Here is a 12,400-nt window from a genome sequence, read left to right on the forward strand (position 1 = left end):
TATGGTATGTGAATTATATCTCAATAAATTAAAAAAGAGTGAAGATATTAACACCAGGGGCAATAGGTAAGAAATTCAGTGTCCACATTTGTTGGATTATCCAAGGAAGTATCACAGTCGAGATTTGATGGCATATAGATTAACCTGCCATTTTAGAAATGACAGTACACACTTATGGATATTTGTATTTAAGAAGTAAATTGAGATTCTCCAAAAATGACTTTGAAAGCTTGCTAATAGTAGGAGAAAATACTTCTATAATTGGTAATCATGGACGATTCTCAAAGACCCAAATAGGAATTATGAAGTTGCAGCCTGGTTAGCAAAATAATTTTTTGGCTTTTTTCTTACTTTATTAATTGTATACCATGTTTGACAGAAAATATTTTTTACTTTGAGCTTTAAAAAATATTCTGTAGTGTTTCCCTGGTTGCGCAGTGATTGAGAGTCCGTCTGCCGATGCAGGGGACACAGGTTCATGCCCCGGTCCGGGAAGATCCCACATGCCGCGGAGCAGCTGGGCCCGTGAGCCATGGCCACTGAGCCTGCACGTCCGGAGCCTGTGCTCCGCAACAGGAGAGGCCACAACAGTGAGAGGCCCACGTACTGCAAAAAAAAAAAAAAAATTCTGTAAAAAATATATCACGTCCTATTGGCTAAAGCTGAAAACTTAATACTAGTTACATTCCAGTGAAAATAATTGACAGATGTTTACATGTGGTATCAAGACCTTGGCATGGTGGGGGGTACATCTTCAATCACGTAGATGTGTTTCTTTCCATGACGTATTTTGCATTCTCATCTTAAAATCTTTAAATGAGTTTTGAAATCTTGGCAAAGAAATTTAACAGAGGAATTCTTTGCTGCCAACTTAACAATTTAGAAGGATTTTGAAAGAATATAGAGAAAAGTAATATTTCTTTTTGTAATTTTTGATATTAATTTTTTATTTAGGTGAAATTCATATAACACTAACCATGTTAAGGTAAATAATTCAGTGACATTTAGTGCATTCACAGTGCTGTGCATCCACCATTTCTATCTCGTTCCAAAACATTTTCACCTCCCCAAAAGGAAACCCCTTACCCATTAAGCAGTTGCTTTCTATTCCCCATGCCCCTCAAGCCCTGGTAACCACCAATCTGTGTTCTGTCTCTATGGATTTACCTGTTTTGGATATTTCATAGAAATGAAATCATATAATATATGACCTTTTGTGTCTGTCTTCTTTCACTTAGCATAGTGTTTTCAAGGTTCATTCATATTGTAACATATGTTAGTACTTTATTTCTTTTTATGACTGAATAATTTTCCATTGTATGTATATACCACAATTTGTTTATCTATTTATCTGTTGATGGACATTTGGGTTGTTTTTACTTTTTACTATTATGAATAATACTACTATGAACGTTGGCAGACAGTATCTGAGTCCCTGTTTTCAATTCTTTTGGGTTATCCTATGTTTGGCTTTTTGATGGAAATACCATCATATGGTAATTCCGTGTTTAGCTTTTTGATGCCAAACTTCCACAGTAGCAGAACCATTTTATATTCCCACCAGCAATGTATGAGGGTTCTAGTTTTTCCACATCCTTACCTTGTTAAATTTTTTTTTTTTGATTATAGCCGTTTTAGTGGGTGAAAGGTGATATCTCACTGAAATTTAGATTTGCATTTCCCTGATGGCTAATGATGCTGAGCATCTTTTTGTGTGCTTGTTGGCCGTTTGTATATCTTATTTGGAGAAATATCTGTTCAAGTCTTTTGCCCATTGTTAATTGGGTTTTTCATCTTTTTGTTGAGTTGCAGGACTTCTTTATATAGTCTGGATTCTAGACCCTTGTCAAATTGCTGATTTGCAAATATTTTCTCCCATTCTATAGGTTTACTTTAACTTTCTTAATAATGTCCTTTGATGCACAAAATTTTTAATATTGATGAAGTCAGATTTATCTTTTTTAAAATAGCTAATGCTCTTTGTGTTGATACTAATTTTTATTTATTTATTTATTCATTCATTCATTCATTCTTGGCTGCGTTGGGTCTTCATTGCTGCGCGCGGGCTCTCTCTAGTTGCGGGGAGTGGGGGCAAGCCCTTGTTGTGGTGCGTGGCGCTCTCATTGCGGTGGCCTCTCCCGTTGCTGAGCCGGGCTCTAGGCGCGCGGGCTCCAGAGCGCAGGCTCAGCAGTTGTGGCGCACGGGCCCAGTTGCTCCGCGGTCCCAGACCAGGCCTTGAACCCGTGTCCCCTACATTGGCAGGTGGATTCCCAACCACTGCGTCACCAGGGAAGTCCCAATACTGTTTATTTTTTAAATAAACTTTTGTAGGAGTATTGTAAGTCTTTTATGACTTTTTTTTCCCTTATAAAATTAGCCATTTGAAAGACAATATTAAGTAGAAGTTGACTTTTTTTTGTTGTAACTTTTAGGCATGAGTCATAGATCCAGGGTGAAATTAAATTTTTTTGGAGTAATTTGTCTAAGAACAGGTGTTGAAGTACACTTATCTTGTTAGAACTATTTTGGGGAATAAAATGAGCTAGTTCTTCATACTTGTTTCTTAAAGAAAAGTTTTTTTAAATATATGAATGTTTGCTGGTATTTGTTATCACAGGATTACTTCATCTGGATTCAAGTTGAATTTGTTCCTTCACTTCCATGCCCAGGAAGTGGCATGCCAAAAAAGGCAAAGATGAATGGCCTAATCAAGGCAGAATAAATGGGCACATGGACAAATGAAAATGATGTGACTAACAGGAAAATAAGGGATTTGATCCTATGGTGGGGGAGGTGGGCTCAGGGCTCCTGCCTGAGAAGCACCCTAATTGCTTTATGTCCTAGGGGAAGCATGAAGGGAGTTGATATCCTTTATATATGTTTTAAAACATCACTCTCTGTATTTTAGGTCATGAAAAATCATATGATATAACTCCAGTTGACTAATTTATAATATGAGCATAAGAGAAATTTTTAGCATTTTTTTTCTGAATGAAGGTCAGGACTGGCTCTACTATCCATACATTTGTTGTTTAGCCTCTCCATTTTAGACTCCACATCGGCAAAATGAAGAGGGTGGGTTAATCGGACTTCAAGGGTCCTTTCTTAGTTTAAAATTCCATGACATGACCTTATAAATGTCTGAATTTTGGTGAAAAAGTACCAAATTTTGCTCAATTTTTCTGATCCTAAATATTATAAAAGTAAAATTGTTTAAATTAAGGCTGTATACTTCTGGTTTCAGTTCTGACATGTAAAGTATGCCTGTAAGTTCAGGCAGACTCCCAAGACCTTTCCAGTTAAGGCAGTCTTTAAGTGTCATGCATAGCTATTTAATATTTTATTTATCCACTTTCATTTTCTATTGAGGAAATTAGCAACTTTTTCATTTCTATTGAGGAAATTAACCTTGGAAATTTGTATTGGTTTCCTGTCTCTGGCAGTACTGTGAAAAGCTTACTTTATGTTAATGCTCCATCTTGAAAGAAATAACACAATACATTTTGCTCATTTCCCTCATAGGTTCTTTGGTGGTTAACTACCCTTTTGATGATGATGAACAAGGGCTTGCCACATACAGTAAATCACCAGATGATGCTGTATTTCAACAAATAGCACTTTCTTATTCCAAGGTAGGCTTGTGCTTAAACATAAAATGCTATAAAAATTCATTTTTCATTTAAAAAAAATGCGTTAAAACGAAGTCCTACAAGACTCAGGTCAAGTGCTTTCTTCTCTGTTAAGCCTTCCGTGATTCCTTTCAGACAACCTTACCTCTTTTTCTCCTCTGTTTCCCACCTCACTTTTAAACATACTGCATGTGTTTCCGCATTAGCCATGAAGTTCAGGTAATGTCTTTTCATCTACAGCTTTTAGCACAGTACCTGGAACATAATAAATTAAACAAACTGCTAGTTTATTTCATTTGAGAAGTACTTAAATATAAACCTTGTAAAGTAGTCTAAGGTGGGGTTGACAAGTTACAGCTCTGGGACTAAATCCAGCCTACCACCTGTTCTTGTAAATACAGTTTTATTGACATACAGCACATCCATTCTTTAAAATATTGTCCATTGCTGCTTCCTTGTTTAACATTTGAAAATAAGTCAGTGTAATTCACCATATTAACAGACTAAAGAAGAAAAACGCTGTAATCATCTCAATAGATGCAGAGGGCAGGGTTGAGTCATTGCAACAGACACTTTAGAGCCTGTAAAGCCAAAAGTTTTTACTATCTGACCCTTTACAGAAAAAAATTGCCAACCTATAGTCTAAGGAAGTGGTCTCCAACCTTTGTGGCACCAGGGACCAGTTTCGGGGAAGACAGTTTTTCCACGGACAGGGGTGGGGAGTGGGGGGTGGTTTAGGCAGTAATGCGAGTGATGGGGAGCGGCAGATGAAGCTTTGCTCACTTGGTGGCCGCTCACCTCCTGCTGTGTGGCCCGGTTCCTAACAGACCAGGGACTGGTACCAGTCCGCAGCCTGTGGGCTGGGGACCCCTGGTCTAAGGTATTTAAGAGCCTAGTTGTAACATTGCAAAGGAGCAAGTAGAAATTTCTGTATTTTCTAAACTTCCTATAATGAACACACATTACTTTCATAATCAGAAATGTTGTATTTGTGTGTGTATGTATGTGTGAAATTTTAGTTTAAAAGTTGTTCTTAGAAAGCATGTTAAAAGTTGAGGCTTGGGAACTAGGCTTGTTAGTTTCAGTTTTTGGTCTTACTACTGACTCAGTCTGTGACTTTATTGGTCATAGATAAATGAAGATTATTACTGCAGCTCTATGCTCTGTAATCACACCTTTCTGTCATTCTATTTTTCCCACTCCCTCATTCTCTGCAAGTGCATCTTGTGAGATTGTTCAGAGTTTCTAATAGGGGAGTACATCTATTATTTCACCTTAAAGTGTAGTTGTCTTCTGTTTGGGCATGCCGTTTTAGAGGGATGTACATGAAATAATGAAACAAAAATGAGATACCCTCCAATCATCAAAATAAAAACTAAGTGATCAGATTATACACATATCCCCATCACATTCTGTCCATTATTATAGTTCCACTTTTCATCCTCTTTGTAACTTCTCATTCCTTAGCCTCTTTTTATATTTCTTTGACCTTGACCCTTTTGATTTGATTTCCTTTCTACCCAGCCTACACCTATGGACATACCTTTCAGTGATGCACTCACCTACACCTTAGGATCTTTTATACCCTTTTGACATACCTGCCTTGCCAATGTCCAACCCTTAGTAATTACAATCATCTCTCTTCTACATCCCAGAAAAGTCACATAGTCATGGCAATTGACTACACTATGTATATATTAGTGCTCTCTAACCTCAGCTGAGCCCTCAGTTCTACCTGGCAATATTTCACATTTTGCTACGTGACTCCGTGGCTCACTTCCCACTATGGTGATTCTGAGCCTTCATCCTCTTCCTGAGCCTTCTAATCCTAGCTTTGTCTTAGTCTCAGTAGATCACTTTGCCTTGAACTAAAGTGGAACTGTGAATAATCTGATGTGTGTTCATTCTGATTCTGTCTTCTCAATTATTGTTTATTTGTGTTTTACCCATATTCTGCATTTCTTTTTTTCCTCCTAATTCTTTTAAATTAAAGTACATTTGATGTATAATATTATATAAGTTACAGGTATATAATATAGTGATTCACAATTTTAAGGTTTATACTCCATTTGTAGTCATTATAAAATATTGGCTATATTCCCTGTGTTATACAATATATCCTTGTACCTTATTTTATACATAATAGTTTGTACCTCTTAATCCCCTACTCCTACATTACCCCTCCCCCCTTCCCTCTCCCCACTGGTAATCACTAGTTTGTTCTCTATATCTGTGAGTCTGTTTCTTTTTTGGTATATTCACTAATTTGTTGTGTTTTTTAGATTCCACATATAAGTGATATCATACAGTATTTGTCTTTCTCTATATGACTTATTTCACTTAGCATAATGCCCTCCAAGTCCAACCATGTTGTTGCAAGTGCCAAAATTTCATTCTTTTTTATGGCTGAGTAGTACTCTGCTATATATGTGTGTGTGTGTGTGTGTGTGTGTGTGTGTGTGTGTGTGTGTGTGTATCACAGCTTATTTATCCATTCATCTGTTGATGATTGCAGTTTTCTCATGTCTGGTGTCTGCCCCCTGGTGGGTGAAGCTGGTCCACAGGCTACAGTGGGCTTCCTGGAGGGCAGGGTCAGGGCCCAGGGGAGTCTGGGACTGGTGCCTTCTCACTGGTGAGTGGAGCTGGGTCCTGGGCCCTCTGGTGGGCAGGGCTATTTCCAGAGGCAACTGTGGGTTCAGGAGATCTTCTGGCAGCCTGTCTGCTGATGGGTGCGGCTGTGTCTCTGCCAGGTTAGTTACTTGGCCTGAGGCATCCCAGCACTGGCACCTACAGGTTGGTTGTTGGGTCGGGGCCAGGTATTGGCATTAATGAGCCAGAGGGAGGATTCCACAGGGGTGCCTGCCAGCACCAGTGTCCATGCAGTAGAAGGAGGTCCCCAAAATGGCTGCCACCAGTGTCTATGTCCCTAGGGTGAGCTGCAGCTGCCCTCCGCCTCCCCAAGACACTTTCCAAGATCAGCAGGTAGGTCTGACCCAGGCTCCTATCAAATTACTGCTTTCGTCCTGGCTCCCAGAGTGTGTGAGATTTTGTGTGCGCCCTTTAAGAGTGAAGTTTCTGTTTCCCCCAGTCCTGTGGGACTCTTGAAATTAAGCCTCACTGGCCTTTAGAGCCAGATGCTCTAGGGGCTCATCTTCCCTATGCAGGACCCCGGGCTGGAGAGCGGGATGGGGATTCAGAACTCTCACTCCTGTGAGAAAACCTCTGCAATATAATTATTCTCCACTCTGTGGGCCGCCCACCCATGGGTATGGGACTTGACTATATCACGAGTCCGAGATGGTCCACAACCCATCTTGTTGTGATTCCTTCTTTATGTCTTTAGTTGTAGAAGATCTTTTCTGATAGGTTTCGGTCTTTTGCACTGATGGTGGTTCTGCAAATAGTTGTGAGTTTGGTGTGCTCATGAGAGGAGGTGAGCTCAGGGTCTTTCTACTCCACCATCTTGGCTGATCACGCTTCTTCATTTCTTGATCCCACAGCACCCTACCTCCTCTTTGTCTTTGTTTCTTCTGTTGTAAATGGGAAGGTGACAATTAAATTCCTCAATCATTACTCCAGCCTCCTTTCTCTTGACTGTGATCTATCATGATCTGTTGTGCGCCCAGCCACCTTTCCCCTGCCACAAGGCTTCATGGTAAGGAAAAGCAGACCAAGAAAATCGGTGAAGACAAAAGAGGGGGCTTTAAGGAACAGCAGGCATAAAGGTGATTCGGAAGGACCACCAAACATTGAAAACACGCTACATCTGAAACCTAAATCTGAAAATACTAAGATAGTAACTGGGCAGATGAAAGCACTGGAATATAGGGAAGAGGTTTCAAAGTACATGCAAATTAAAGGACCTGGTGTACTTAAAGGAATAGGCACAATTTAAAAGGAAAGCTGGATTTAAAGGAGAATCTTCCAATCTCCCAACTTCTGGGAGAGAAGAAAAGCAAAAAGAAATGAAGAAGTGGCCTTTGACAATTAGATAGTGAAGGGGAAAGAGAAAAGGGGGGAAATGTAGCGTTGTCCAAGACAGAAAAGAACCATAAAATCAGTGGACTCAGAGCTCCACCCTTATACCAAGGCAAATAAGCAAACAAACAAACAAAAATCACATTAAAATACCTTGACTTCTAGACTGACAGAAAAAGGGCACCATTAACTAGTAATCATGTGAAACAACTCAGTATAATAAAAATGAACAAGAGGGGGCTTCCCTGGTGGCGCATTGGTTGAGAGTCCGCCTGCCGATGCAGGGGACACGGGTTCGTGCCCCAGTCCGGGAAGATCCCACACGCCGCGGAGCGGCTGGGCCCATGAGCCATGGCCGCTGAGCCTGCGCGTCCAGAGCCTGTGCTCCGCAACGGAAGAGGCCACAGCAGTGAGAGGCCTGCATACCGCAAAAAAAAAAAATGAACAAGAGGTAAAAAAAACCCATGAAGAACCATTGCAGAAAAAATCAGGAAATGGAATTTCACACATATCACCTGAGGAAACCTTACCACTACCAAAAAACAATCAAGAAGCAGAAGAAAACTATAAGTTTACACTCCAGGCAGATTGACTATACCCAAACACACACTGAGAATATGAAAAACCACATAGGCTCAGATATTTAAAAAATTAAAACAGGAATGAAAAAAGAAACAGGAAGAAATGAAAGAGAGTTGATAGAATTCAGGAAAGTAATGGAAGAAAAAGAAAATTATCTCTAAAGTGAAGAATAAATTGTAAGGGCTAAAGACCTCACGTCTCCCAATTTCAAACTTACTTCAAGACTGTGGTAATTAAGACACTGTGATACGGGAATAAAGATGGACATATACATGGCACATATATACAACAGAATATTACTCAGCCATAAAAAGAAACGAAATTGAGTTATTTGTAGTGAGGTGAATGGACCTAGAGTCTGTCATACAGAGTGAAGTAAGTCAGAGAAAAACAAATACCGTATGCTAACACAAATATGTGGAATCTTAAAAAAAAAAAATGGTTCTGAAGAACCTAGGGGCAGGACAGGAATAAAGATGCAGACATAGAGAATGGACTTGAGGATGCGGGAGGGGGGAAGGGTAAGCTGGGATGAAGTGAGGGGGTAGCATTGACATATATACGCTACTAAATGTAAAATCGATAGCTAGTGGGAAGCAGCTGCATAGCACAGGGAGATCAGCTCGGTGCTTTGTGACCACCGAGAGGGTTGGAATAGGGAGGGTGGGAGGGAGGAGATATGGGGATATATGTATATGTAATGGTGATTCATTTTGTTATAAAGCAGAAATTAACACACCATTGTAGAGCAATCAGTTATACTCCAATAAAGATGTTAAAAAAAAAAGATGGACATATACACATCAAAGAAATAGAATTGATAGTCCAGAAATAAACTCTTATATTTATGGTCAGTTGATTTTTCAATAAGAGCACCAAGACAATTCAATGAGGATAGAAAAATCTTTTCACTAAATGGTTATGGAAAACTGGATATTCACATACAAAAGAATAAATTTGGACCTCTTCCTCATATCATACCCCAAAATAATCTCAAAATGGATCATAGACCTAAATGTAAACTGTAAGACTTTTAGGAAAAAATATAGAAATAAATTTTTGTGACCTTGGGTTAGACAATGGTTTCCTAGATGTGACATCAAAAGCACAAGTGACAGAAAAAAGACATACTGGACATCATCAAACTTTACTGGACATCATCAAACTTTAATACATTTTTGTTGCAAACTTTAATACATTTTTGTTGTTGTTGTGTTAGTTTCCTAGAACTGCGGTAACAATTTTCCGTCTCACAGTTCTAGAATCTAGAAGTCCAAAATCAAGATGTTGGCAGGGCCATGCTCCCTTGAAACCTGGAAGGGAATCCTTCCTTGCCTCTTCCTAGCTTCTGGTGTTTTTCTGGCAGTCTTTGCCATTGATTGGTTTCTAGATGGATTATCCCAGTCCTCTATCTTCACATGGCATTCTCCCTGTTGTCTGTGTCCAAATTTTCCCTTTTTATAAAGATACCAGTCATATTGGATTAGGGCCTACTGTAATTACCTCATTTTAACTTGATTACCTCTGTAATTAAATACATTAAATGTATTTGATTACCTCTGTAATTAAATACATTAAGTCACATTATGAGGTTTTGGGGGTTAGGACTTCAACATATCTTTTGGAGGAGACATAATTCAACATGTAACAGATAATAATCAAGGAAGTAAAAAGACAACACACAGCATAGGAGAATACCATATATCTGATAAGGATCTTATATCTAAAATATATAATGAACTCTTACAACTAAATAATAAAAAGACAATCCAATTGAAAAATGGGCAAAGAATCTGAATACACATTTCTCCAAAGAAATATACAAATGACCGACAAGCTCACAAAAAGGGAAATGCAAATCAAAACAACGAGATACTACTTTTTACCCACTAAGATGACTATAGTTTAAAAAAAAAAAGAAAAGAACAAGGGTTGGTAAGGATGTGGAGAAATTGGAACCCTTGTGCATTGCTGGTGGGAATGTAAAATGGTACAACTGCTTTGGAAAACAATTGCGGTTCCTCAAAATGTTAAATATAGAATTATCGTATGGCCTGACAATCCCACTCCTAAGTATATGTCCAAGAGAAATGAAAACATAGCCCACACAAAACTTGTACACAAATGTTCATAGCAGCATTATTCATAATAGCCAAAATGGACACAACCCACATGTCCATCAAGTGATAAGTGGATAAACAAAATGTGATATATCCATGCAATGGAATACTATTCAGTCATAAAAAAAAATAAAGTACTGATACAAACTACAACTTAGATGACCCTTGAAAACATGCTAGGTGAAAGCAGCCAGTCACAAGAGACTACATATTGTGTGATTCCGTTTATATGAAATGTCCAGAATAGGCAAATCCATAGAGACAGAAAATAGACTGGTAATTGCCTTGGGCTTGGGATGTAGGGATGGGCAGGGAAGAGGTTGGGAGGAAATGGGGAGTGCTGATGGGTACAGGTTTATTTTGGGGTCATGAAAATGTCCTAAATTTTACTGTGGCGATGGTCACACAACTGAGTGAATATACCAAGGACCATTGAGTTGTATACTTCAAATGCGTGAGTTGTGTGGGGTGTGAATTATATTTCAATAAAGCAGATTTTGAGAACCTAGAGAAGACTCAGGGGTGGGGTATCCATGCTCAGTTCATACGTAGGCTAAAAAAACGTCAAAAGTTATATGCCAAAATATTAAATGATTGGTGATCTCTAGGTTTATATTTTTTTCTCTTGGCTTGCCTCAATTTTCTAATCTTTCTATAATAACTTTTATTATATTTTAAGTATAATGAAATTCAATGAATTCAATTAAGTGAAAGTGAGAAAATGGAGCTATACAGTGTGACATAAGTGAAGAGAAAATTTCAAGGAGGCATTAGTGGAAGACTGGTGATATTTGAATAAAATACAGGTTTTTTAGTTAATAGTATCATGCCAGTGTTAATTTCCTTGTTTTGATCATTGTGCTATGGTTATATAAGATGCTAACATCAGGGAAAGCTGGATCAAAGGTATATAAAACTCTCTGTACTATTTTTGCAGCTTTTCTGCAACTCTAAAATTAGTTCAAAAGAAGTCAAAAGAAAAGAATAAGAAATGTGAATAGTCTCTGCTTATCTCCACTTCATTATTTTTCTCTCATGCCTCAGTTTCTTGTCATCTGTCTTCTGCCTACATTGTTTTACCTGGAAGTGCCCCCTCAAAGGTTACCAGAAGTCTGTTTTTTTAAAATGTTCTTGACCTCTGAAGTCTAACGCTCTTGTCTTCTCCCCTTGATCTCTGTTACATTTATATAGCAGAGAGCTTTGCTTCCTTTTTTCTCTTTCAGTGGCTCAACCTCTCTCTTTTACTTTTTTTCCCGCCTCCATATTCTGTCCTTAGCCATTTTTACTGTCTTGGCAATTGCATCCAGTTGCTTTAGCTGTCACCACTATGTAAATGCCTCTTTAAAAAGTTGTTTCATATAATGAAAGTTATTATAAAAAGATTAGAGACTATAGCCAAGCAAAAAGAAGAGAATCATTTACTGTCTTGGTATATATTTTAGACCCTATATATGGACTGAGACTGGACACCTACATCCTCACCCCCTATCTTCTTTAAGTTGTCAAACTGCTTTAAAATTTTTAATTAGTTTTTTAAAAAAAGATTATCAAAGTAGAGTAGTGAGAATTAAAGAAGATGGTAAAATACACATGGTAAAACCTATCTGTCATAACCTTTCAGATGCTCATTATCTCTCAGTTGGATTATTTCAGTAGTACTCTGATGAGTCTCCCTGGCTTTGGTCCATTTTTTCACATTATTGTTGGAATAAACTTCCTAGAGCCATGAATATATCACATATCACCCTTCCATCAGAAATCTTCACAAGTTCCTTATTGCTCTGAGAATAAAGTCAAAATGTTAACAGTAATTGCCTAGAACTGTGGTGTCTAGAGTGGGTTTTATACTAGATGATCCGTTAAGATGTAGGAAGACTATATTAGACATTCTGTTTTTAAAATGTTTTTTTAATGCAGGTTTGTAATATACATACTATATTAATTAGTACAGTAGTACATCTATATAATTTATAATCAAATGGATAGATATTGATGGAAATGGAGATAGGGATATAGAGACATAGAAGATGTGTGCAAGTGTTTAGTGGAAAAACCAGAGAGCAAAAGAGCATGTACACAAATATTCCAGTA

General features: G+C 38.2%; 1 protein-coding gene across 1 annotated transcript in view; it reads left to right on the top strand.

The window, feature by feature from the left end:
• Positions 1-12,400, top strand: part of CPD (carboxypeptidase D) — a 67,382-nt gene that overhangs the window by 32,524 nt on the left and 22,458 nt on the right. Inside the window, exon 8 of the mRNA XM_082861439.1 lies at positions 3,523-3,632. Coding sequence (XP_082717565.1) covers positions 3,523-3,632 — 110 coding nt within the window. The remainder of the gene's footprint in view (positions 1-3,522; positions 3,633-12,400) is intronic.

This window comes from Leucopleurus acutus (genome assembly GCF_964270905.1).
Source record: "Leucopleurus acutus genome assembly, chromosome: 19".
Lineage (NCBI taxonomy): Eukaryota > Metazoa > Chordata > Mammalia > Artiodactyla > Delphinidae > Leucopleurus > Leucopleurus acutus.